Raw genomic sequence first — 27846 nt, 5'->3', positions numbered from 1 at the left:
GGTCTGCAGGCAATATGGTGTATCCAAACTGGTCGCCACTAGATTCATTGGAAAGTAGACTCGACAAGCTTTCCAACAAGTCCTCATGGACCTTCATAGCTTTTGTGACTAAAAAGTTATGAAAATTTCTTTGCACTAGTCCGTTTTTGACTTCCACTGGTCCATTTTTGACTTCTTCTGGAACTTGCACTGGTCCGTTCTTCAGGTCCGATTCATCCTTCTCTTCTTCTATATACCTGAGTACAATCAAAGTACAACACTTAGTTAGTATATAATTCTTATTAATGTTAAAATGAATCTCACAAAGTAGCGCGTGGACCACTTGTTGTAGCTTCTTTGCACGACTGCGTGTAATCGGTCTATTGATGACTTGGGCTGGTGTCAGTGTAGGTGAAACTTGAGTGGGCGTAGCTTGACTTGGAGCTTGTATGGCTTGACTTGGAGCTTGTGACATCTTGCTTGATGGCGTGGTCATATCACGGATAAGTTACCAGGGTGGAAGGCCGACCTTCTCAATAAAGCTGGTAGGAAGGTGCTGGTTCAATTTGTTCTCACATCCATGCTGATTTACTTAGTAATGGCACTAGATCTTCCTTCTTGGGCTTTGAAAGCCATTGACAAGATAAGAAGAGGTTTCTTGTGGAAAGGAAGGAAAGATGCGAGGGGGGCCACTGTTTGATTGCTTGGTCAAAAGTCACTAGACCACCTGAGTTAGGTGGATTGGGCATATCTAACCTCCAGTACTTGTGTTGGGCCCTGAGATTGAGATGGTTGTGGCAGCAAAAGACTTAACCAGACAAACCATGGGCTTTCTTGCCAATCAAAGTTCCACCAGAGGTCAAGGCTTTCTTTTCTGTAGCTGTGAGGTCTTCAGTGGGCAATGGCAAGAATACTCGTTTCTGGACTGACAGATGGTTACCTGGGAAAAGTTTTGAACACTCATATCCGCACCTTTTCGCTGCAGTGGCAACAAGAGCAAAAGGAAGAACAGTTTTTGATGCCTTAAACAATAGGAGATGGACCTCAGATTTAAAAGGAGCACGCACTGTTAATGTTTTGCTGGAGTACCTTCAGCTTTGGGTTTTGCTTGAAAATGTGGAGTTGCAGTCGGAGGTAGAGGACACACATGTATGGCAGTTCTCTTCCACTGGACTGTACTCGGCAAAGTCCGCGTATGAAGCCCTCTTCACAGGATCCACACAACTCAGCCAGTGGGAACACATTTGGAAAAGCTGGGCGCCAAACAAATGCAAATTCTTCATGTGGACAGTGGCATACAAGAAATGTTGGACGGCTGATCGGCTAGCAAGAAAAGGTCTCCCACATCCAGAAGTTTGTCCACTGTGTGACCAATTAGATGAGACACTTGACCATTTATTGGTTTCTTCTCGACAATTCTGGTTTGCCATCTTGCACGGACTCGGCTTACACAACCTTGCACCACAAGCACAAGAGACAAGCTTTGAAGACTGGTGGGAAAAGATAAGCAGAAGAGTGTCAGGTCAAGGGAAGAAGGGTTTGAACTCCATGGTCATCTTAGACGCTTGGACCTTGTAGAATCATCGGAATCGCTGTGTTTTTGATGGAGCTAACCCAAGCTTACCAACCTCCATCTTAGCCTTTAGGGAGGAGTTACTACAGTGGTCGCTTGCTGGGGCTCAAGGGGTTTCTTTTCTCCTTGCCCAAGCACCAGCAGCCTCTTAATTTGAGGGTCTGTTGTTTCCTGGTCAAGTCCTAGCTAATCTTTTTTAGCTAGTTAGATCTTTTGCTTTGTATATATGGGCGGGTTACAGGCCCTTTACTCTGTAACATTTTGGGGCTCTTTACCCTTTTTTATCTTCTTAATATATTGATGCGCACCACTCCTGTGCGTTCGAGAAAAAAAAATTTCTTTAATTTTCTGTAGCAATAGTTTCCTTGAGAAGCCTAACTAGAGTTTTGTTTGTACTTTGATAGAGAAATTTTAAATTGAAGAGAGAGAAATAGCTAACAGGAAATAAAAGAATATTGTCTGCGCATTAACAAAATTACATTACAGTTCCAGCTGGAAATGTTTCTGAGGAATCTGAACTAAGAAGCCTTTCTGCTTCATCATTAGCCTCAGCTTGTATGCGCCATTGCTGAATAAGTTTCAGAAGAAAATGTTACAACTTTCTGATAAAAAAACTCACCTAATGTAACTATATAAGCAAAGGAAATACTTGCCTCTTCAAGACTATCAATCTCCATTAGTTGTTGTATCTGCTCTGATATTCTCTCCTGAAAAACATTGGTCAGGATTAAATAAGAAATGGTTATATTTAACCCACTTTATTGTATGGATCAACAGGATACAGAAACTACTTACTGCACTGCTTGCCGCTTCAGCAGCTATAACATCAGAGTCCATCTCAACTTCAATTTCAATCATTGAACACAGCTGCGATAGCATGATTAATACATCAGCTCGATTTAAAGGTGAAAATATATGGATGACAGTTCCATGTACGGTTTTGTCGATTACTTTTGCATAACTTTCCATTAGCTCGATCCTTGCCAAGAGTGTGCTTTGCAAGCTTTCCCGTACCCTCTTTACTCTACCTCGTCTAGCACTGGAAATTAGTTTGTGTGCCACAAAATATTTTTTTAGTACTCCCTACATTCCAAATTATAAGACGTTTTGACTTTTTATAGATACATAGATGATGCTATGTTTGTAGTAAAATCAAGATATCTAGCTAAGCCAAAATGTCTTATAATTTAGAACAGAGTAGTAACCCAAAGTGTGATGTTGACACATTATTATAACTAATATGGTATGATACAAGATTTACTGCAACTTCCTGAGCATTACCGATAAGATAGTTCACCAACTGCTACTATCTTGTTATCCAACTGACACATCCGTGCAAGCATCCACACCTTAAAAGAAACAGTTTTGATGATTACATATAGATATCCACAACCCTTCTCACAGAATATTTAATTTCAACAGTGATTAAAGAAATAAACCTCTTTCTGGGCAAACTGTTTCAGTTCCTTAAGACGACTCTGAAGAATGTCATATTGAGACAAAAGCTTTTGCCGTACAGCAACTATATCCACTGCTTCTCGTGGAAGCTGACGAAAACAAGAGACTTAAGTCAATGCCTCTAGGGGAACGTATAATGGACTTCATTAATCTCTTGCCCAAACCAATTCCTCTTTTTTGTCATACATGGAAACTAGGCTGCCACCATGAAATACTAATCCAAAAGACAATACGATTATTGTGTTAATATATGATTGGAAAAGATAAATTAATGAAACAAGAAAAGGCCAAATGGTTTAATGCAAACCTAAGTTGTAATGTCATACTCTCTCCGTCTTGGAATATAGTGCATTATCACTTCTAAAATTTATACTGAAATATAGGCCATTCTATTTAGTGCCAATGTTTAGATTTAGCAAGTTTGTAAAAATTGAAATCATTATTTGAGGGAAAAACCTTAATGGGGTTTAATCCATGGGTATATGCATTATTTGAGTATTCCGTTAAGGTGTCTTAAAATTTTTAGAATGCATTGTATTACAAGACAGAGGAACTAGATAGGACAAACTAATGCAAAGAATTATTTCCTAACATGATTCATTTCAGATAGATGAATCTAATTTCATGGACCCAGTCAAACATTAAAAGAAATCTATTTACATGATAGATAAACATTCTCTTGCAGTTTTTCTTGTCAAAATTGGACTTGCCTTTTGAATTGTTGGCAGGATCACTTCATTTAGTGTTGTTGCTACGGCAGCTGATGCAATGGCAGTTGCTGTAACAAGTCTAGGAAGACTTGGGTCAATGAGTGTGGAAGCAGCATCTGCAGATGCAAGGAAGGCAATAGCACCGACCAATAAATATGGGCTAAGGAAAAATGTTCCCTTGTTCTTTGATGGAGCTCTTAGCAACTTCGAGACTTGCCCATTGATGTGATTAGTGAGACACATAGGTTCTCCAGGTTTAAATCCTTGTGATCGTGCAGCAATCTTGAGGGGTCCCATGTCACGATAAACGTTGGATGGGACCGCTAAGGAAATGGTTACCCTTTCTCCTTCTTGAGCAGGAAGATTTACAGTCTGGGTAGCAAATCTGTGAGTACGTGCTGTTCCTGAAGGTGTGCGGATCTGCAGCAAAAACAAAAGATAAAGATATCGGAAGTCATATATTTAAGTTAACAATCTCACCCTTATATGTGAACATTGTTTACAAAGAGTGTACATAGATTGAAACATTTTGTGATATCATCAGCAATAACTCAAACAGAATTTGGTGGTCTCCAGCATATTATGAAAATCTTTGTTTAGTGATGCAGTAGTCAAAGGACTGCCAAAATATTGAACACGGTAGTCAAAACGTTGATGCTCATTAATAATCTGTCCACCATGTGTACGGCATGTTAAAGGTACTGTTTGGTCTCTAACAGGTGTTGGATGGTCAATGCGGTGAAGCAAACAAAATTTTAACCTCAAAAACTTAACCTGCAGGGGAAAGGCCGCCTCCGCGACATTGCATTAAGAATAAACATCTCATATGCGGGCCAAGAAACAGTCCAAAGGCCAGCTGCCCCAGATATGCCACCGAGCAATTGCCTAGGACACATGCATGCGGCCATGTGCATCTTGTAGAAAGCGACTCAGGTGGTTACACGTAACTCCGGAACACAGCCTTCAATGGGTGTTTTTTAACTCAGGCCTGTTTAAATTCGCTCCGACGGGAGTCAAACCCAGGCTTTCACAGTTTGGGTTTCCTTTCTCAAACACGCAAGAGTTTCACAGTTTGTTTTGGTAGGATACTTTTGGACTTGGCCAGTGTGGGGCTTCAAACACATATACTCTGCTACTAATTGGTCACTGTAAAAATTAGGGTCAACAAGGTTACCCTCCGGGGATCCTTGGCTGCGTGTTATATAGGTGGGAAGAGCCCCTACCGTGGCAAGTTACATCAATTAGGGAATTTTTTTTCTCGAACACGCAGGGGAGCTGCGTATCATTGTATTAATAGAAGAAAAAATAAATAAATAGAGTTATACATAGACCCCAGGTCCAACCACACACACGCAGGCCCAACACTAGAAAACTGGATCACCGGTTAAACAACAACTAGAGACGACCCTATAGCTGCCATTAGACAGATCCTTCAGCAGCGAGGAGGGACAATCCCTTGGCTCCTGCCAGGCTCCACCAATGCGCCTCCTCTCTAGTCAGAGCCAAAGCCAAACTGACATTTTGAGTTGCCCCATTGAAAACACAATCATTCCTATGTCGCCAGATACTCCAGGCTCCCAAAATAACAAAGGAATTCAGGCCCCACCTCAAATCTCCAGAGGCAGCACCATCAACTTTTCACCACCAATTATCAAAAGATTGGTCAGAAGGTAGAGGGGCAAGTGCTGCAAAACCCAAGCGCGACAGGAGGGAGAACCAAAAACATCTAGAGAAGACGCAGCCCAACAGAAGATGATGAATGTCCTCCTCCTCTTGATCACATAGAAGATACTTGACGGGATGAGGGAGTCCCCTCTTTGCCAATCTATCCGTTGTCTAACACGTATTGTAGGCGACAAGCCACATTAAAAATTTACATTGGGGGGGGGGGGGGGGGCAAGACTTCCAGATCCTCTCATAAGGTTCAAAAATGATTGCACCTTGAAAAAGCATATCATAGGCGCTTTTTGCCGAATAGCTGCCTGAAGCAGAGAACCTCCATACATGTTTATCAGGGACTTCCTCATTCAGCTCCACCTCATGCAAAATATCCCAAAGATTAAGGTACTGAGATAAGGCAGCAGCATCAATCTCCCCTTGAATATCCTCGCTCCGTTTTTCTCCCACTAGTGCTTCTGCCACAGTACGCTTAATCAACCTTCTTTTAGGAACCAGTGCAAAAATTAGAGGGGCAAAATCCTGGATTCTCCTGCCATTTATCCATTTGTCCTTCCAAAAGAGAGTATTAGTTCCATTTCCAATCTCTGTTACTACAGCCACCGAAATGAGGGCATCGATTTCTTTATTGACTTGGAAAGGAAGATTTGCCCACGGCATGTTGGGTTCGCTCCGCTTGAGCCACGACCATCGTGCTTTTAGAGCAATGCACAGAGCCTTTAGGTCAGCAATCCCAAGCCCTCCAAGCTCGCGGGAGCAGCAAACCTTAGGCAAGGCAATGAGCCAATGGCCACCCTTAGCCTCTTTTCGGCCTCTCCACAAGAAGGCCCTTCGGATCTTGTCAATGGCCTTGAGAGCCCAAGGTGGGAGATCTGTTGCCATGGCTACATAAATCAGAATTCCTGTGAGGACGTACTGCACTTGAACAACTCTACCAGCACGGGTCATCAAATCAGCCTTCCACCCCGGCAGTTGATCTGCAATTTTGTTAATGATGGGCTGAACCTGCGTCTTAGTCAATTTCTTTATTGTCAGGGGCAGCCCCAAATATTTGCAAGGGAACTCCAGCATCTCACAGGGCAATAAATTCTGAATGAGGGCCAAATCATCCTCGGCACAATGGATTGGCAACACATTACTTTTCTGAACATTGGTCCTTAGGCCAGATGCATCCCCTAATAGATCCAATAGTTGGAGAGATAGATTGATATCCGCTGCATTTGGCTGGAGAAAAATGGCAACATCATCAGCATATAAGGAGATTCTGTGCTGGATAGGCCTTCTGGATAAAGGTTGCAGCAGCCCAACTTCAGCAGCCCTTGTGAACATCTGATTTAACACATCCATAACAAGAATAAAGAGCATTGGCAAAAGCGGATCTCCCTGCCTTAGTCCCCTTCTATGCAAAATACCATCTCCTGGGATGCCATTCAGGAGAACTTGGGTGGAAGAAGATGATAGGAGTCCATAAATCAAGTCACACCAGCGGGGGCCAAATCCCAAATTTCTCAGCACCTCCAAAAGGAAGGCCCAAGACACCGAGTCAAAAGCTTTAGTAATATCAAGCTTCAAGAGAACACTAGGCTGTTTTTGAGAGTGAAGGAATTTAACTGTCTGTTGGACCATCATAAAATTATCTTGGATAAACCTTTTTTTGATGAAAGCACTTTGTTGCATGAAACCATCTCATCTAGTCGACCTGCAAGTCTATTAGCCAAAAGTTTGGTAACAAGTTTAGCGAAACTGTGAACCAAGCTAATTGGCCTAAAATCCTTGACCTGTACCGCATTAGTCTTCTTTGGAATAAGTGCATTGTAAGCAGAATTCAGTTTCTGGAGATTTCTGAAATTTCCGGTCCAAAGAAAATGAACAGCTGCCAACACATCATTTTTTATAACCGACCAGCAACATTTATAGAATCTGCCAGTGAACCCATCCGGTCCAGGGGCTTTATCCGATGGCATCTCCTTTATGGTGTTCCACACTTCTTCTTCTGAGAAAGGCAAATCCAAAGTGTCAAGATTAAATCTAGGGCTGCCAAGGGCCTCCAGACTTATGGTTCTTTCTCTATCATACTCAGCCCCGATGAGTCTTTCATAAAAGTCAAGAACAGCCGCTGCCTTATCCTCATGCTTTGTGATAACCTGATCACCAACTTGCAATTTGGGGATGAAATTTTTCTTTTTTCTATACCTTGCAAAATGATGGAAGAGTCTTGTGTTGGCATCCCCATCCTTTAACCAATGCATCCTGGACCTGAGTCTTGCTACTGTTCGCAGCAGGGAGGAAAGTGCCTGTGAATGCCTCTTGAGATTATTGCGTAGCCATAACTCATTAGGATGGAGAGGCCTGCTTTCTTGAGCAATATCGAATTGGCGGATGATTTCTTTTGCCATGAGCAATTGGGACTTGAAGTGGCCAAAATTTCTGAAACTCCAGCTCTGTAATCCTCTGGCAGTTGCCTTGAATTTCAAAGCAAGTGTATCGAGAGGACAGGTTCTAGGTTCTACAGAGTCCCAGACCTCCTTTACTGCTTCTAGAAACCCATCGAGGGAGGGCCAAAAAGCTTAAAGTGAAATCTTTTCCTGCATCCAATGACATCCTGCAGCCCCAGAATCAGAGGATAGTGGTCTGAATCACAACAACCTATTCCTATTATAGCTCAACTTCTATATTTAGTATAACAAACATACAAGGTTCCCTATAAATGCGCTAAATTTCTATTTCTAACACTCCTCAAACTCAGCCACTTCTAAGGTTGAGATTGTTCCTGAATTGTTGAAGCTTCACAATTGGTTGTGCTTTGGTAAACCCGTCTGCTACTTGATCACCTGTGTGTATGAAACGAATATCTAGTAGCTTTTATTCAACTTTATGGCAGCATCATAACATGCTTGCAACATTTAACCCCTCAACACGATGATTTGACCTTTGCTGATTGGTGGGCCAAATCTTATGAAAGAGTGGACTGTCAAGTCCAGAAAGGTCTCAACTCCATTATTATCCTTGGAGCATGGGCAATCTGGAATCTGCGTAATCGATGCGCGTTTGATGGAATCTCGCCTAGTTTGGAGTTTTAGAGTTCATCAGGGAGGAGTTACGTTTCTGGTGTTTAGCTGGGGCTCGAGGGGTTTCACATCTCCTCACCCTTGGGTCCAGCATTAGTTAGTTTGTTGGTCGAGGCTGTTTGGTGCTTGCAATCTTTGGCGAGTTTATTTTTCTTCTTTTTCCTTCCTTTTTGTGTGAGTGATCTAGTAGTTTGGTGCAGTTGTTTGTTGTTTTTTGGGTTCTATACCCTTTTCTTCTTAATATATTCATACACAGATCTTCTGCATATTCAAGAATCAAGAAAAATGGCATTACCATAATTTCCCATACTGTTTCTAGCAAAATAATATCAATTTATATTTTTCAAATTTCTATTGTATAAAATTTAGATTATTCCTCCATGTTTCCATTAGTTTTGAACAGAATTTTCAGTACAATTATGGGCTTGTTTTACTGGCCACCACAATCCATGTGTGTTGGCAGTGGGCACCAACCCACCCCCAACACACATAGATTGAGATGGATACATAGGCATCCAAACAAGGCCAATAGTTGACATAAAATTGCAATTGCATCAAAGTGAAGATCTTCAGAATATAGACAAATTTAGATCAATGTACATTTTGAAAGAAAATCTACCACAATCGAGTGGACAGCAGTTGGAAGACCTTCTTTCCACATATTAATATATCTCAAGGCCTTCTCCAGGGCTGAAATATCCATGCTGCGTTTGGCAGGAGGAGATCCTTAGAGACATAATGTCATATACAATACCATTGAGAAAGCGGGCAACATTCAAATATTATCTGAGATAAATAGAGTAGCAAAATCGATAAAGGATGCACAATCACTGGAATTATAAAAAACTATTTGCTACTACAGAATCAAGTAAAGCCTAGATAACTGAGACATGAAGTGCTTTTTTAACCTACTCTTTCCCCACAATGAATGATAAGGACATCCGTCTTGCAATAATGTTCTGCTGACAGAATTTTTTCTCAAACACCCAGTATACTAAAAAGAATAAAATGGGGGAAAGAAACCCCATACAACACCACACACTCATGCCTTGGACTACAAGAGAAAACCAACTAATAGCTGTGTTCATTATCCACGGACCATTACAGCCAATACTATGCATATAAAGAAAAGATCGTAAGTGAATATGGCTCAGGAATGATAGTAGATTGATTAATATGTCAAACTCTTTCCGGTTATCGCACTGGACGGCCTTGACATGGGCGCCAAATTGAGTGGAGGCATAGGCAACAAAGTGAGCGAGGCGTGCTGAATGTGTCAAATTTACGGCGCAGAGGAGAAGCCCACAAGTAGTGAGTGCAATCATCAAGTATAACCAAAGAATATCTATAAATAAAAATACTGACAACTGGAAGGTCCACAAGTCACAATGAATAAGATCAAACTTGCTACACGCATGAGAGGTGGACACACGAAAGGGCAGACGAACATGAAGTCCTAACTGACAAGCATGACATAACTCTGAACAACCCTCAATCTGACAAGAAACACTAGACAAGCTTCGACAACGCCTCAAGACTAGGGTGGCCGAGACGCTGATGCCACAATGGAGAGGCAGCCCCGGCGACAAGGGAGTGTGCTGGAGGGAGGCACAGAGGTATTAGAATATAATTATAACAGCCCATATTGGGCTTACGGCCCATTGGCCTTGTACTCCTAGTCTAACTTGTATTAGTACCACATTGTAACCTGTAGATGTACTGCAAGCCTTCCTGGCTATATAATGAAGGTCACCCTCTGGTTAGGGTGTGCGGTGTTTCTCAACATAGTATCAATCCAATCACGATCCTTCCCTTCCTTTCTTCCGCTCGCGTCTCCTCTGCCCGTGCGTTCTCTGTGAGGACGTGCGCCACCACACCACCAGGCCGCTGCGCGAGTCCACTCGCGCCGCCACCAACCCAGGCTGCCGCGCAGACCCAGTCGCGCCGCCGCCTCCGTAAGCCGCGCCGCCGTCAGGCTGCCGCGCGATCTTCTTCGCGCCACCAACCTGCCTCGCGCATTCCAGAGCGCCGCGCCCCGTAGCCGCACGCCGCCGCCTCTGCCGGCCGATAGTCGGACAGCCGCTTCGCCGACACCGCCGACATCATCGCCAACTCCTCGCCGCTCCCAAACTTTAAGTCAGCCACCAACATGCTCCGCGTCAAGGAACCCCGCCTTGGCACCGACTGCAAGGAGGCCTCGGCCTCAGCCCTTGCGGCTTCCACCACCTCCTCCTGCACTACACCGCCCTGCCAATCCACCTCCTCTGCACCTACCAATCGTGGGGATGGTGGCATGGGCAAGGGTGGGCGTGGTGGTAACGGCAGCAGTGGCGGTAGCAGCAGCAACAGCGGCGGCGGGCCCAACCAGCAGCAAGGCGGAGGCACCGGCGGGCGTCAGGCTCCTCAGCCGGATGGTCCTTGGGTTTGCTATAACCCCTGGGCCATCCAGTGGCCACCTCAGCAGCAGCAGCAGTGGGGTACACCACCTGTGCCTCCTCCACAGGGACACACCGCCTTCGCGCCGTCTCAGTTCTCCACTGATGGCGGCCCTCCGGCGTACGAACCTCCAGCCAGCTGGGATCCGACCAGCCTGATCGCCGCTCTCAACCAGATGGCGGTTCAGAGTGGGTCTGCACCGTGGGTTATGGACAGCAGAGCGACATTCCACATGTCCTCCAACGATGGTATTCTACTTTTCCGCCTCTCGTCGCCACTGTCTTCCATTACGGTCGGCAACGGTCAATCAATTCCTATTCTTAGTCGTGGCACTTCTCTCCTTCAAATAGTTGATCGTCCCTTTCATCTTGATACTGTTCTTGTCGCTCCCCAACTTACTCGTAATGGAGCAACCTTGCCAAACCGAGTTGCTTATAGATCCAACCCCGAGAAGACTAAGGAGATTCAGCGTCAAGTCCAAGATCTTTTGGACCGCGGATATGTACGTGAGAGCCTTAGTCCCTGTGCCATTCCAGTTATTTTGGTTCAAAAAAAGATGGTAGTTGGTGTATGTGTGTGGATTGTAGAGCAATTAACAACATCACGATAAGGTATCGTCATCCTATTCCTAGGTTAGACGACATGCTTTGATGAGTTAAGTGGTTCTATAATTTTTTCTAAGGTTGATTTAAGATGTGGATACCACCAAATAAGAATGAAATTAGGTGATGAATGAAAAATTGCTTTTAAAACCATGTTTGGCTTATATGAATGGTTAGTCATGTCCTTTGGGTTAACTAATGCACGTAGCACTTTAATGAGATTAATGAATGAGGTTTTACGTCGATTTATTGTAAAATTTTTGGTGGTTTATTTTGATGATATCTTGATATAAAGCAAGTCTTTAACTGAACATCTTAATCATCTTCGTGTTGTTTTTGTTGCTTTGCAGGCTACACATTTATTTGGTAACCTCGAGAAGCGCACCTTTTGCACCGAACGAGTATCATTTCTTGGCTATGTTGTGACATCGTAGGGAATTGAGGTAGATGAAGCCAAGGTGCACGCCATACAGAGTTGGCCAACTCTGACACAAGTGCGGAGCTTCCATGGACTTGCAAGATTTTACCACCGCTTTGTGAAGGGTATCAATACCATTGCAGCCCTGTTGAATGAGTTGACAAATAAGGGCATTACATTCCATTGGGGAGAAGAGCAAGCGTCCTTTGCTCTCTTGAAGGACAAGCTTACTCGCGCACCATTGTTGCAACTTCCTGATTTTGCTAAGACCTTTGAGCTAGAATGTGAGGTTAGTGGAGTTGGCATTGGTGGTGTTTTAATGTAGGAAGGTAAACCGGTTGCTTATTTTAGTGAGAAATTGAATGGGCCTGTTCCTAATTATTCCACATATGACAAAGAATGATATGCTCTTGTTCGCATTTTAGAAACATGGCAACATTATTTATGGCCTAAAGAGTTTGTTATTCACTCTGATCATGAATCGCTAAAACATCTTAGAACTCAAAATAAATTGAACCGTAGGCATGCAAAATGGGCTGAATTTATTGAATCTTTTCCTTATGTCATCAAACACTAGAAGGGGAAGGATAGTATTATTGCTGATGCCTTGTCTCGATGTTATACTATGCTGTCCCAACTTGATTGTCGCATCTTTGGGCTTGAGACTATTAAGGAACAATATGCGAATAATGTTTAATTTAAAGATGTGATTGAACAATGTAAATGACATACTTGGAACAAATATGTGCTGCATGATAGGTTTTTGTTTAGAGCTAACCGTCTATGCATTTCAGTTCGTTCTCGTCGTCTTTTGCTGTTGCCGGAGGTGCATTGAAGGGACAATTTGGTACCAAGAAGACGGAGGAGATGTTGTCTACACATTTTTTTTGGCCTAAGATGAGACAAGATGTTGAGCGATTTGTGGCTCGATGCACCACTTGTCAACAAGCTAAGTCGTGGTAGAATCCGCATGGTTTGTACATGCCTCTTCCCGTTCCTTCTGTTCCTTGGGCTAATATTTCTATGGACTTTGTTCTGGGTTTGCCAAGGACTAAGAGGGGGAGCGATAGTATTTTTGTGGTAGTTGATCGTTTTTCTAACATGACACATTTTATTCCTTGTCATAAGAGCAACGACACTGTTTATATTATTGACATGTTCTTTCAAGAAATTGTTCACTTGCATGGTATGTCGTCTACTATTGTTTCAGATCGTGATGTAAAATTTGAGTCACTTCTAGCGTACTTTGTGGAATAAATTGGGGACGAAGCTATTATCTTCTACAACTTGTCATCCCCAAACTGATGGGCAAACTAAGATAGTGAATCGAATGTTGTCCACCAAGTTGAGCCATTTTGAAGCGCAATTTGAAGATGTGGAAAGAGTGTTTATCGCATGTGGAATTTTGCATATAGCAGGGCAGAACACTCTACCACCAAAGTGAGTCCTTTTCAGGTAGTGTATAGTTTCAACCCCCGTGCTCCTATTGATCTTTTGCCTTTACCTACTTTTGAGAGAACACATACGTATGCTAGCAAGCGTGCTGAGTTTATTCAAAAGTTGCATGAAACAACCAAAGCATATATTGAAAGATGAATGACATGTACAAAATTGCTGGTAGTGAAGGTAGAAAAAAAGTTAAACTTGAACCGGGTGATTTGGTTTGGTTACATTTGCGAAAAGATTGATTTTCAGGTAAGTCTAAATTAATACCAAGAGCCGCTAGTCCTTATAAGATAATTGAGAAGATAAGTATAACGCATACAAAATTGAATGGCCACCCAAGTTCAGGGTTAGTCTCACTTTTAACATTGCAGATTTCAAACCTTATTTGGGAGAAAGATGAGCTTGAGTCAAGGATGACTTCATTTCAAGAGGGGGGGATGATGAGGACATCACTCCTTCAGAAGCACCCGCTGATCCTCCAACCAATATGCAAGGTCCAATGACCCGAGCTCGAATGCGCCAACTAAATCTAGAGGTGAGCTCATTTTTAGGCGATCCTTTTCATATTATTGAGAATAGATTACTACCTTATGATGTTATATTTCTTAGGAACATTGGAGAGGCTCATGAGGAAGTTGAAGAAAGCAATGGATGCATAGATGAGCAGCAAGGACGTCCAACATAAGCCGGAGGGCTGGTCCAACTTGAATTTGAGTCTGCCCCGGCCTCTAGGACTTCGTGTCTCATGCCATATATGGTTGGAAAGCAAATTTGACAAGGAACGCAATGCAACTAGTCTCACGTCAAAAGGCCTACAGAATCAATGGTAATTGTCGAAACAAGTCAGTGGCTACAATCTGTCTCAGTGTGCGTCACCGTTTTTGGTAAATTGGGTTGTGTATCGTATTTGAGCCCGTTAGGTGGGCGTGTCCAGAGTAGGCGACGACCCTAAAACCTTTATAATCATACGCCGCCGCCGTCATTAGGTTTTGGGTTTCACTTAGATCATTTTGTCCATTGACAGTCGTCGTTCATCAGTTTGTGAGACCCCACTTTGACAACTTAATCATTCATCTGCAGTTGTCCCAATTATTGAGCTGCGTTCTTTCAAGTTCTTGCTTGTGTTCTTCATTTCGTAGGCAAGGATTAGCCTTCATGGCGAGGTCAACCGGTTGGAGACACGGTTGATAACTAGAAGAGTTGTGGTGCTAAGATTGTAGGGTCCTGGTCTTTCGATATGAAGCCGTATCGATGTGTCGTGCTCTGACTAAAACGATAGTTATTATCTAACTGACGGAAGATCGGGAATCACGTTCCCATCACAGATGATCTAAGACTTCATGACGGAGTCCATTTGAGCCTAGTCCGAGGAGACAAGGACCGGAGAGGCAAGGCAGACGTGATCCTGGAGAGAACATGCCGATGGTCAGCAGGAATTGATCGCACCATCGATTGAAGTTACCGGAGTTGATGTCAATGCCGATGGTGACGTGGGTCCGGATGTTGATGACGGCAACCGCCTAGGCATGCATGTTCAGAAGGGCCAGTGCCTTGTGTAACAGCATGGTGGAGTGGAGGTCGAGGGGCACTGGAGCGGTGCCGAAAGACTCCGCATCGGTAGAGGCAGTGATGGTGGCACGCGCTAGGGCCTCGCTAGCGCGCTGGGCTGCAGCGTCATGGTCCTTGGTGGCGACCGCGGCCTCCTCTTTGGCCTGAAGGGTGCACGCTAAAGCAGCGTCGCGCGTGGCCTAGTGCTTGAGATCAAGGCGCTAGGCGGCAGCGGCGGCCTCACTAGCCTTCTCTTGGGCGAGGCACTGGTTGAGCTGCTCGACTTGGGCGGCGATGAGGGAGGGAGTGGTGACAGTAGCAAAGGCGGCAGCGACCAAGGCAGCGTCATCTCCAGACTTCGGGTAGACGGGGGGTGGCTGGCATGACGGTGTGCCACAGGGAAGTGCTGGTGCTGGGTTGGCGCTGCACGCCGAGGAGCCGGTGCGTGAGAATAGGCAGCGGAAAGAAAAGACCTAGGCTGTTGATACCATGAAAGTGAGTATGGCTCAAGAATTATAGTAGATTGAGTCATATGTGTACAGAAGGGTACAATATATAGGCAAGGATCGTGTAGGGTTTATAGTGTTAACTATGAAGACTTATATTATAGGCCTGTAGGCCCATCGGTCTCGCCCATGAGGCTGTCTAGACCTATATATACTCCTTGCCATCTCTCTTGAGAGTTTATGCTCTCAGATCCCTAAGATACGTAACATGGTACCAAAGCTATGGATTAGGGTTAGGATTAGCCTCATCTAATTCACCCACGATCCAATTTTTTTTCTTGGGATCCTTTCCTCTGCTTTGTGCGGCCCATCGTCACGCCTCTGCTTTGTGCGGCCCGTCATCGCGCCTTCGTCGTTCGCCGTCCGCCGTCGCCTTCGTCGTTCGCCGTCCGCCGTCTGCGCCTTCGTTGGCCGTGCGTCTCCGCGAGAATCACGCGCGGACCCGGTCACGCGGATCGCAGGGGGCTTCACACGAGGACCCGGTCCGTCCACGCGGATCGCGGGGGGGCTTCACGTGCACGCGTGGACGTCCGCCGTCGCGCGAGTCGCGCCTTCTAGTGCGGACCCGACCCGTCGCGCGCGGCCCGTCTCCTTCACGCGGACGCGACGGTCGCGGTCTTCACGCGCGGAACCCGGACGCGACGCGCGGTCTTCCACGCGCGACACTCCACTGCATGCGCGGATCAGATCGCAGGGCGACTTCTTTCGGGCGACTTCTTCAGTCTTCGTGGCTGTCTTCGTGGAACTCTCCTGTCTTCTCAAGAACGGAGTTCTGCTCAGTTTGCGGTGATATCCCTCTCACTTCTTCGTCTTCAACTGCTAGTGCTCAGATTCCATCATGTCTCAGTCTCAGTCTCATCATTCTGCTATTGTTATCAACATCACACTGGATGGTTAGAACTATTTAGAGTGGGCTTTTACTGTTGAAACTGCGGTCTTTATTTTCATTTGACTGATGATCCACCAACTCTTAAGTCTGATAATAGTAATGCTGCTGCTATCAAAACTTGGGAAATCAATGATGGGAAAGTCATGGCTGCTATGGTTAACAGTGTTAAACAAACCATGATTATGAGCCTGCGCAAGTTTAAGCAAGCCAAACCTATGTGGTCTTATCTGAAGGACCGCTATGTCCAGGAGAGTGGTGCTCGTCAACATACTCTTATGCGGCAGCTTCATGTTATTGAACAGAAAGACATGTCCATTGATGAGTATTATTCTGCCTTTGATCGTTTGATGGGTTCTTTGATTTCCATGGTGCCTCAGTGTATAGCAGGTCAGAACTATACAGCACTCTCATTTATTGAGCAGTTCCTTACCTACAGATTTGTCATGGGAGTGAAGGCAGAGTTTGATTCTATCCGTACCAGATTACTTCATACTTCCTCTACTCTGACCATGGCAAAGGCATTGTCTGAACTGCTTGCTGAAGAGACACGTCTTCAGGCTCTGTCTACTGTGCCTAACCCTCACAGTGTGTTGGCAGCTTCTCATCAGCGGACTACTGCATTAAAAGAACCCTGTAAGCATTGTGGAAGGACTAATCATAGTTTAGATAATTGTTTTGCTAAGCATCCAGAGAAGCTGGCTGACTTTCGTGCTCGTCATGCTGCTCGTGGTCGTGGTACTTCTTCCACTCCTAGAGGTTCAGCTAGTGGCACTGTTTCTGTGGCTGCTTCCTCGACTGTTGGTACTCCCTCGTCCTGGGTGCTTGATTCTGGAGCCTCCTTTCACGTGACATCTGATCAGTCCCAGTTGGTTGCATGCAAGCCGGTCACTGATGGCACTTCCATTCAGACAGGTGACGGTACTTCTTGTCATATTACTCATCAGGGTTCACTTTGCAATAATTATTTTTCTGTACCAAATGTTTCCTATGTACCTCAGTTGTCTATGAATCTTCTGTCAGTTGGTCAAGTTACCGACCAGACATTTTTTGTTGGCTTTGATGACTCATCTTGTTTTATTCAGGACCGTCGCAGCGGGAAAGTGATTGGGACTGGCCATCGCCGTAAAGGTGCTTCCAGCCTCTATGTTCTCGACACCCTACAACTTCCTTCGTTCGCTGCATCTACAGCTCATGCCTCATCTGCTGCATCATCCTCTGCTTCATTTGCCAAGTGGCATCATCGTCTTGGTCATCTTTGTGGGTCTCGTTTGTCCTCCATGATAAATAAAGGTTGTTTAGGTCATACATCTATTGAGTCTAGTTTTCATTGCAAGGATTGTAAACTTGGCAAACAAATACAACTTCCGTATTCTTCTAGTGTTTCTCATACTGCTAGATCTTTTGATCTTATTCATTCAGATGTATGGGGTCCTGCACCTTTTGCTACAAAGGGTGGCCACAAATATTATGTCATTTTCATTGATGATTATTCTCGCTATACATGGATTTATTTCATGAAACATCGTTCACAATTGTGTTCCATTTATCAATCTTTTGTTCGAACGGTTCGCACACAGTTCTCTACTCCTATTAAAATTCTCCGCTCAGACTCTGGGGGTGAATATTTGTCCGCTGCTTTTCGACAATTTTTGTCATCTGAGGGTACCCTTGCACAGCTTTCTTGTCCAGGTGCTCATGCTCAGAATGGCGTCACTGAACGAAAACATCGCCATCTCATAGAGACGGCTCGCACCCTTTTGATTTCATCTTTTGTTCCTTCTCATTTTGGGGGTGAAGTTGTTTCCACTGCTGTCTATCTCATTAATAGGCAACCATCATCCAAGTTGTTTGACCAATGCCCTGGTGAAGTACTTTATGGTACTCCTCCAAGCTATGACCATCTTCGAGTTTTTGGATGCACATGCTATGTCCTGCTTGCCCCTCGTGAGCGCACAAAATTGACTGCACAGTCTGTTGAGTGTGTTTTCTTGGGCTATAGTCCTGAGCATAAGGGCTATCGATGCTATGATCCTTCTTCCCGTCGCATACGCATCTCTCGTGATGTTAATTTTGTTGAGGACCGTCCTTTCTTTTATAATCCATCCACAAAGCCCTCATATTCCCCCACAGAGTCCACCTCCTTTTTGCGTCTTCCTCCATCTTCACCTAGCAATGACGCCTCCATACCTCCTGTTCCTATTTTCATCATGCCACCCTTACCTTCTGATCCACCTTCATCTTCTGCACCAACTCCACCTCCACTACCTCACTCCTTTTCTAAACCACCTATCACACGTGTTTTCAGACGTCGTCCTAAAAACCCCGCCCACATTTCTTCTAGTTCTACCACCTCGGCCAGTCCTGATGAGCCCGTTGTTGATAATTCTAATAATACTACTATTGATGAGTCATCTATTGTTTCTGATGAGTTACAGGTTGGTCCACGATATAATCTTCGAGATCGTAGCTCTATTCATCCTGCAGACAAGTATGGTTTTCCTCATGTCAATGCTATTGTTGATGAGCCATCCACTTATCAAGAAGCTGCTTGTATTCCCGAATGGCAGCTAGCTATGTCTGAGGAACCTGCTGCTCTTGATCGTCAAGGCACTTGGGATCTTGTTCCATTGCCATCACACGTGGTACCTATTACATCTAAGTGGGTATTCAAAGTTAAGACGAAGTTAGATGGCTCCATAGAATGATACAAAGCTCGTCTTGTTGCCCGAGGTTTTCAGCAGATTCAAGGTCTTGATTATGAAGAGACATTTGCACCGGTTGCTCATATGACAACAGTTCGTACATTACTTGCAGTAGCAGCTGCTTCTTCTTGGTCCATATCTCAAATGGATGTTAAGAATGCTTTTCTTCATGGTAATTTGACTGACGAAGTTTATATGCAACCACCTCCAGGAGTTGTTGCTCCTCCAGGATATGTTTGCCATCTTCGTCGTGCTTTATATGGCCTGAAACAGGCCCCTCGTGCTTGGCATGAGCGTTTTGTTTCTGCCATACGGGCTGCTGGTTTTTCACCTAGTGATCATGATCCGGCCTTATTTGTTCATTTGTCCCCACGTGGTCGAACTTTGCTACTTCTATATGTTGATGATATGCTGATTACAGGTGATAATGAGGATCACATTTCTTATGTGAAGCAGCAGCTTAGTGCTGAATTTCAGATGTCGGATTTGGGTCCTCTCAGTTATTTCTTAGGCATTGAGGTCAAGCGATCCACCAAGGGATATCAACTTTCTCAGTCTAAGTACATTCAGGACCTTATTGCTCGTTCAGGCATCACTGACGACAGGACTGCTGCTACACCTATGGACCTTCACTTACAGCTTCGTCTCACTGATGGGGTACCTCTTCAGGATCCCTCTCAATATCGACATATAGTGGGCAGTCTTGTTTATCTCACTGTCACCAGGCCTGACATTGCTCATGCAGTTCATATTTTGAGTCAGTTTGTTTGTGCCCCAACTTCTGTTCATTTTGGACATCTACTTCGTGTCCTGCGATATTTACGGAGGACATCATGTCAGAGTTTGTTCTATGCACATGACAGTCCACTTCAGCTTCATGCTTATTCAGAGTCCACTTGGGCGAGTGACCCCAATGATCGACGCTCCATCACAGGGTACTGCATTCTTCTTGGCTCTTCTCCTATTGCATGGAAGTCCAAGAAACAAGCTGTTGTATCTCGCTCTAGTATCGAGGCTGAACTTCGAGCTCTTGCTACTACTACGGTAGAGATTGTCTGGCTTCGATGGTTGTTGGCTGATTTTGGTGTTTCTTGTGATGTTGCCACACCTCTTCTCTGTGATAATACCGGAGCCATACAAATTGCTAATGATCCTGTGAAGCATGAACTTACAAAGCATATTGGTGTGGATGCCTTCTTTACTCGGTCTCATTGTCAACAGAAGACTATCTCTCTCCAGTATGTGCCCTCTGAGTTGCAATTGGCTGACTTTTTTACTAAAGCACAAACTCGAGAGCAGCATCGGCTTCACTTGATCAAACTCAATGCTTCCAATCCTCTGCTTCCACCTTGAGTTTGAAGGGGGGTGTTAACTATGAAGACATATTATAGGCCTGTAGGCCCATACGGTCGAGCCCATGAGACTCTCTAGACCTATATATACTCCTTGCCAACTCTCTGGAGAGTTTATGCTCTCAGATCCCTAAGGTACGTAACATATAGAACATACTCAATCAATGGCGATCCATGCCTAATCAAAGAACAACTACCATAATACTCTAGAGGCAGCCCAGCCACCAGGCGTGGGCGCCAAGGCCCATGGCCGCCCTATAGGCACTATTCTAACAAAGATCATGGATTCGTATTGGTGTGAAATTAAATGAACAGCTCAAACACAGAACACAACTCACTAACCTAACTTCTTCAGATTCAATGCTTGCAATGTCTCCAGAAAATAATTCATATTGATATCGACACTTGGAACAGGAAACAATCTGAAAAGATAAAACAACATATTGGAAATTGAATTTCAAATCAAGCAACTATAAGTAATCTATGGTATTAGTGCATAACAGACAGCAGCAGGAACTAGATTATTTTGATTTTTACAACATGAAGAAAATTGACACTGAAGCTAAAGAGGACTCAAGCCTAGGTGCTGGGAGCCTAGGACACACACGAACTGAACTTAGAAAAAATGAACCTGAAGAGTAAAACTCCCACAAAATGATATATATCCATAGAAAAAACTAAGTTAGCTAGAGACCAACAATACATGCCCTAAAATATTGCGATCTGGATGTGAGCCTCTAGAGATTTACAGCACCATATTTTTCCAGTGTGTCTTCTGCCAATTTAATACAACTTACCCTCCCTCCCTATTCCATCTCGTGAGCCCCAACTGTGGGCACTTGTTTCAGTTACTCACATATTGTAAGCTAATGACTACTTCACCAAATGACCAGTTTTAAAAAATTGAGGGGTATTACAAGATACTTCTGAAGCATCAAACCTGAGTTCCATCCTGAGGCTGCACAACAGCAACTGCTATCATGCAGGTTGGACAGCGAACAATGACTCCGAAAGGAACCTGCAATAAGTAAACCGGTTATCACATTCTGATGCCACTTATATACCTAACCTTCCCACCATGTCCCTCAAGGTTGAAGCAGTGTTCTAAAAGATGATAGGTTGAAGGCAGTTTGCTAGGTGGTGCTTAGCCTGTATAAACCACCAAAAACTCTGGTGCTTATTTTTTTGAAGGCAAAAACTGTGGGGGAAATCCCCACAGCACTTCATTTTATAAATTTTGTAAAAAAAAAAGAGCACAAACATACAACAAGAATTTAACTAAATGCATCTAGCCAAAAACAAAAGGCTGATCTAAGATCATCCTTGAACCGAAGGGATTGAAGGAGGCACTGGTTTTTGAAATTTCTGAACCAAATGTCAATGTGGACTGGGCCATTATTGAACACTTTATCATTTCTTAGCTTCCATATCTCCCAGGAGGCAATGACCACTACTTCCATAAAGAAAGGGAAGTTTTGCTGTTGTCTCGCGTGTGCCAGCCTGGGGTACAAACTGAGGCCCGTGTTCCATTGCATACCAATCTTATCCCAACAACTCTTAGAGAAAGGACAGTCAAAGAATAGGTGATCCAGGTCCTCATCAATCCTGCTGTTACATAAGATGCAGTATGCATTATTTTCTGCATACAGATTCCTTCTCTGGAGCATTGTTTTAGTGTTCAATCTGTCAACTAAAACCAGCCAGGCAAAAACTTTAACTCGTGGAGTGCATTTCGATTTCCATAGCCAAGAGAAGACTGGGTGCTTTGGAAGGTTTTGGAAGGCTAGTTTGTATACTCTGCTCGAAGAATATGTTGCGTTGCCCCCAATGATATATCCAGGTATCTCTACTCTCTTCATCTAAGGTCTGTGACTGCAAGAATTCACCGAGTAGTTCAAGTTCTCCAAACGCCTATTGTGAGAGGGACAACGCAAATAAAGTATCTAAATCTTCGGCCGACATAGCTTCACTGACACTGATGTTAGGATTTCTGTCAAAAGAGAATAGTCTGGGGAAACGCAGTGCTAAAGCGTCACCTGACCAGAGATCATGCCAAAGGGTTACGGTCGTGCCATCACCTATGTTGCATCGGGCAATATTCCTGAAAATTGTGCTCAACCTTTGTACATCCTTCCACCAGAACGAGCCAACCTCCCTGGTGGCGTGCAGCACCTTGTTGGAATAATACTTGCTCCAAATGAGATTGACCCAGGGAACATCAACTTTGCTATAGAACTTGTGGAGATGTTTGAGAAGGAGAGCATCTTTTTGCACCTGCAAATTGATGACTCCCAGACCCCCTTTCCTCTTTGGTTTTCTAACCATTGGCCAAGCAGCCAGGTTCCCTCCTTTTTTCCTCGGGTCATTGCCTCTCCACAGACATTGTTTGCATGCTCTATCAATGTTGTCAATCACGCCGATCGGTAGTTTGAGCGTGCACATTGCATAGGTGGCCGTTCATGTGAGCACTAAATTAACCATCTGCAGCCTTCCAGAGTAAGATAGCAGTGATGAACAAGCAGATAAACGCCTTTCAATCCTATCCATCAGCAGTGTGTAGTCTTCAACACATGGTTTTGTCGTGCCCATAGGTAGACCAAGATATGTAAATGGAAACGTGCCAATTTGGCAACCGAAAGTGCTGGCCAAAATCTGCATTCTATCATGGGAGACATTGATCGGTAGTATTTGGGACTTAGAGTAGTTGACTTTGAGCCCTGTAGAGTCTGAGAAGCTTCTGAGTAATGCTTTCAAGAAGAACAGTTGCATGGCATCCGCCTGCATGATGAGTAGGGTGTCGTCGGCGTATTGTACGATGGGGTAGTCAGCACTTGCTTGGGGAATCGGCGGGATCAGGAGGCCCTGTGTTGCTGCTTTGTTCGCTATGATTTGGAGCAGTTCCGCAGCCAGGACAAAGATCAATGGGGAGAGAGGGTCCCCTTGGCGAACACCCCTTCTGCATTTGAATTTCCTGCCCGCTACTCCGTTAAGGATCACTGCCGAGGTACCCGTGGATAGAATATTGTTAATCCAGTCAATCCATCTCTGTGGGAAGCCCATATGCTGCAGCATTTGGAAGATTGCCGTGTGCTCAATCATATCGAAAGCTTTCTCAAAATCGAGCTTTAAAATTATCACCTCACGCCTAGATTGTTTGCACTGATGTATATACTCAAAACACCAAGCCAGGCAATCTTGGATTGTGCGGCTTCTGATAAATCCGTATTGGTTCCTATGGACCAATTTTAGGATTTGGCATTGCAGCCGGTCTGCTAGCAATTTAGTGAGGATCTTGAGACTACTGTTTAAAAGCGAGATGGGTCAGTAGTCACTTACTGTCTCTGGGTTTAGAGTTTTGGGAACAAGAGTTATGAGTGAATCATTGACGCTCTCCAAGTTTGCCTGGCTGCTAAAGAAATCTGTACACAGCTGGTAGAACTCAGGCTTGATTAGTTGCCAGCATGTTTTGATGAAATGACCATTGAAGCCGTCCGGCCCTGGAGCCTTATCAGGGGGCAATCTCTTTGTAATGCTATCAATCTCTGACTGTGAGAAAGGGGTGACAAGCGAACTGAGGTCCTCATTAGGCACGATGAGTTGTGTTAGGTTGAAAACCATGGTGGGGTTGGTTGTGATCCCCATTCTTCCTCTAAAAGAGTTCCATATCAAATTTGCCTTTCCTGCGTGATCACTAATCACAGCCCCTTCATCATTTACTAACTGTTGAATGGAGTTTCTTCTCCAAGAGATTGTAGCCATGGCGTGAAAAAACTTTGTGCACTCATCACCCAATTTGATTCTATTTACTGTGTATCGATTCTTCCAATAAATACATTTGTAGTGCAAGAGTTTGGCAGCTCGAGCCTTCACTATATTCCTCAAATTACGTTCGGCGTCAAATAAAGCACGTCTTTCCTCTAGGCCATTGAAAAAAAGGATGACAACATTGCAGTTACTAATCTGGATATTGAGGTTCGAGAGGCTTTTGCTCCAGGACTTGAGGGCATATCTAAGCCTTTTGAACTTGGCAGCAAGGTTGTTGGCCGAATTGGGATGATGATCAGTCTGGTTCCATGAATTTGCAACAACATTCATGAACTCACTGTGTTTAGTCCAAAAATTTTCGAACCTGAATACTCCCTCCGTCCACGAAAGAATCAATTTTTAGGATCCGTGTTAGTCAAACTTTTTAAAGTTCGACTAACTTTATAGAAAAGAGTAACAACATCTATAATATAAAATGCACATTATATGAAAATATATTTTATGATGAATCTAATAGTACTAATTTGATACTATAAATCTTAGCATTTTTTTCTAGAAATTTGGTCAAAGTTTAAAAAGTTTGACTTAGGACAACTCTAGAAATTGACTCTTTCGTGGACGGAGGGGAGGGAGTAGGTTGGATCTGGGAATGCTGGTATTAATCATGATTTTGCAAGGAATGTGGTCTGACGTCAGCTTGGCTAGAGGGAATACTTCTGTCATTGGGAACTCATTCGTCCAGTTCACAGAGGTAAAGAACCAGTCAAGTTGCTCTTCCCTTTATTGGTAGCTCAACTAGACCAAGATGCCCGATAGCGTTGTTGAAGAGGAAAGTATCATGAAGGTTTCCTCGTCTGTTTCGGTTTTCAAGTGAGCGGTAAAAATTGAAGTCTCCCATGAAAAGCTAGTTGTCCTCTGGGTTGATACAGTGTCCTTTGAACCATGAGAGGAATTCAGATCTTGCTGGTTCAGTACAAGGACCATAAACTGATGTCAGTTTCCAGGACTGGCCGCTGTGTTTCGATACAAAATACATTGTGATACCAAAGCGTTGTTTATCTAGTACCGTTCCATCAAGAACTGAGCTATTCCAAACTAACAGGATGCCCCCAGATGCACCTACTAATGGTACGAAATCAAACTTATCAAAACGTCGTGGGGCAAAATTACGAATGAAACCACTGTCAAAATCTTGCTTTTTTGTTTCTTGCAGACAGAAGACAGCACAAGCGCTTTCCTCCACTTTGTTTCTGACTGCATCCCACTTGTTACTATCATTGAGCCCTCTAATGTTCCAACACAAAATTTGCCATGACCGATTATTCATTGGAAACAATGGGTGGGGATTGGTCTTCAGTCGGCGCCTGCATCAGCGCCTCTTCCGTGAGCTCGCTTGGATCGACACCGCATTTGACTCCCCAGGATTGAAGCGTGTCAATGGCGACTGGACGTGCCTCTCCATCAATATTGATCTGTAGGGCAGTAACCTTGTGCTTCTTCGTGGGGTTCTTGTCTAGCCTGTAGGAGAAGCCTGCCTTAGCAGCCTTCAGACGCGTGCTACGCGTGACTGACTTGTCCACCACTGGAGCATCAGGGTTGTGAACAGATGCCACGGTTGGGAGAACCATAGTCTTTCTGGTCCTTGGGCGTCTTTTGTAAACTTTCATAGCGGGCGGGGGAGCGTCAGGCGCCGGCCGCCGGCGGACTGGCGGAGGCGCGGGCGGTGAGGAGCGTTGAGGTTCTCGGAGTCGGAGGGGAGCGGAGTCACCCCTTCAACTCTGGTGCTTATTATGTGGTGGTGCACATCACAATATGCCATGTGAAAATGGCCTTGGGGATCAAAATCTAACAGAATTGACAGTTGGGGTGACTGGCTTTAACATAATTGAAGTAGGGAGGTCAAGATTAGACAAATGAAAGAGATGAGGAGCCTAAAATAAAGTTATTCCATGGTAAATCAAGTGTAAAATCAGGAGAAAGTGCTTTTCTGACATTGGTATAGCAAGACATTTATGGGAGTACTTTTCACTATTTTTTGGATCTAGAACTGGGATTTAAGCCTCAAAAGAACCTAAAATATGATCTAATATGTCTAGTATTTTTTCACTACAAAATTACTTCTTGGTAAATAAACATAAAATGCATATAGTATGCAGTTTGATAGCTGCCAATCTATATATCCCTGAGTTACCCAGTGACCCATTCCTTAAAGCTACAGTACAGAATGGTTGAAGCTACGACATCAACTGTCAAGATGGCTGATACTGCAGTTTGCAATGAAGCGTCCTAAAAGATAAACACCGGTGCCATAATATTTCTGAGTACGTCTGAACAAAAAATCACCTCATCCATAGAAGAAACACCTGCGCGAGACACATAATCAATTATCATGATTGCTTCAGCAACACGCAGGGCGGCCGCCAACCGCTGTACAAGCAACGCATAAGTCCGCACATCAGGCCTTGCCCACCTCCAGCCCCCAACTGGACATTATTCGGCAAAAAAAGATTCAGCAATCCAGACTGAAGACGTCGTATTCCAAATTTCAGGACCATAAACAAAAGTCTGAAACATTAGACAAGAAAGTAACGGGCCACTACCTCCCACGAAACCGGACCCCATGGCCTCAAACACCGAGAGAGCGAGCTCGATGTTGCCACGGTCAAAAGCTGCGGCGACGATCGCGTTGCACTCGGGCGGGTCCAGAGCAGCACCAGCGCCTTCAACTGACTCCGCAACAATGTCCAGGACCCGGTCCGCGTCCGCCGCGTCTGATATCCTCCTGAGCAGGTCTGTGCTGAGCCACCCAGCCACTGGCTCTTCCGATGAGACCTCTCCATCGCTATCAATGACGTCGCCTGCGGCGCCGGTCCTCTGCAGGGAGGAGGAACCGCGGGAGAGGGGGCAGACGAACGCGAGCCCGAAGCTAGTGGCACTGGTGGCGCGCGCGACCGGCAGAGATGAAAGGGGACGAAGCAGTATGCGATGGGATGGTGTGGAGGGGGAGAGAAGAGCGAGCGCCATGGCAAAAGAGTGCGTCGTCTCCGATGGCAATTCGTCCAATACATGGCGCGTGTCAGCTCTGGATGAGGAGTGGGTGGTTGAAATTGGCAGGCAAGCTGGTCCTATAATGACTCCACCAGACACCTGCTTTGCCCTCTAACTGATGTGCTGCATATTCCGCCTTTAACTCTTCAGTCACCCTCAGCAAGCGGAACTTCTGCTCGAGAATGTTAAGCCATTCATCAGCTTCCAGAGGTTTCAGAGGCCTCCTTGAAAACCGGTGGCTTCGTGTCTTGAAATCCTTGAAGTTGCTATACTGATTCGCTTCTCCGCCTTGGCGGGCATGGCAACCACTCCGGTTCTGCTATGCCATGGTTTGCATAGCTTCATTTAGCATCCGCTGGCCCTCCACAAGAGTTGTCAGGAGCTCAGCAGGCGTATGCGGGGGAGGAGGTGGTGGTGGCAGCACCTCATTGTGGCCGGAGCGAGTGTTGCGAGCCATCTACACAAGGCATACCAAGTGACCATTTAGGATAACAGATAGATGCCGTACGGAATTTAATGAAATAAATTCTCATAATACAAGGCACAATAATCCATGTACAACAAGGGAATATCATCCACGACACTGGTTATTCTCGCGATTATTCACGACCACATTTCTCAAGGATTAAAGACATCGCTGGAAATTATTTAAGCTCAACATAAACATAG

The 27846-nt window shown here is 44.6% G+C and overlaps 2 protein-coding genes across 5 annotated transcripts; one reads left to right on the top strand and one right to left on the bottom strand.

Annotated features, from left to right (window-relative positions):
• On the bottom strand, positions 195–27236 carry LOC8067997. 4 transcript variants are annotated; one of them, XM_021464804.1, is made up of 12 exons: positions 26730–27235; positions 26473–26612; positions 21305–21382; positions 20707–20786; positions 9085–9169; positions 3721–4140; positions 2992–3099; positions 2834–2901; positions 2504–2591; positions 2348–2419; positions 2172–2259; positions 195–236 (listed from the first exon to the last, which is right to left on the bottom strand). In XM_021464804.1, exons 1-12 carry the CDS (start codon positions 27151–27153, stop codon positions 229–231), a joined length of 1659 nt encoding a protein of 552 aa, XP_021320479.1. In that variant the 5' UTR covers positions 27154–27235; the 3' UTR covers positions 195–228. The 4 variants fall into 4 exon arrangements, 3 of the variants coding, with proteins under 3 accessions (XP_021320479.1, XP_021320478.1, XP_021320481.1); XM_021464803.1 differs by lacking the exon at positions 195–236 and adding an exon at positions 1873–2120 and having other exon boundaries at positions 2206–2259; positions 26730–27153; XR_002454950.1 differs by lacking the exons at positions 195–236; positions 2504–2591 and adding an exon at positions 1873–2120 and having other exon boundaries at positions 2206–2259; positions 26730–27209.
• On the top strand, positions 14610–18879 carry LOC110436960. Its single transcript, XM_021464807.1, has 2 exons — positions 14610–17438; positions 18746–18879. Exons 1-2 carry the CDS (start codon positions 16454–16456, stop codon positions 18760–18762), a joined length of 1002 nt encoding a protein of 333 aa, XP_021320482.1. The 5' UTR covers positions 14610–16453; the 3' UTR covers positions 18763–18879.

This window comes from Sorghum bicolor, chromosome 7 (genome assembly GCF_000003195.3).
Source record: "Sorghum bicolor cultivar BTx623 chromosome 7, Sorghum_bicolor_NCBIv3, whole genome shotgun sequence".
Taxonomy (NCBI): Eukaryota; Viridiplantae; Streptophyta; class Magnoliopsida; order Poales; family Poaceae; genus Sorghum; species Sorghum bicolor.
The sequence above is the reverse complement of the archived record's forward strand: the minus strand, read 5'-3'. Positions and strand labels throughout refer to the sequence as shown.

Coding starts and splice junctions, on each gene's coding strand:
- LOC110436960 (XM_021464807.1), top strand. CDS start 16,454: ATGGCTGCTATGGTTAACAGTGTTAAACAAACCATGATTATGAGCCTG.
- LOC8067997 (XM_021464803.1), bottom strand. CDS start 27,153: ATGGCGCTCGCTCTTCTCTCCCCCTCCACACCATCCCATCGCATACTG. Junction 20,787..21,304: donor AGCCTCAGGATGGAACTCAG/GTTTGATGCTTC, acceptor TTATCTTTTCAG/ATTGTTTCCTGTTCCAAGTG. Junction 4,141..9,084: donor CTGCTGTCCACTCGATTGTG/GTAGATTTTCTT, acceptor TTTTTGCTGCAG/ATCCGCACACCTTCAGGAAC.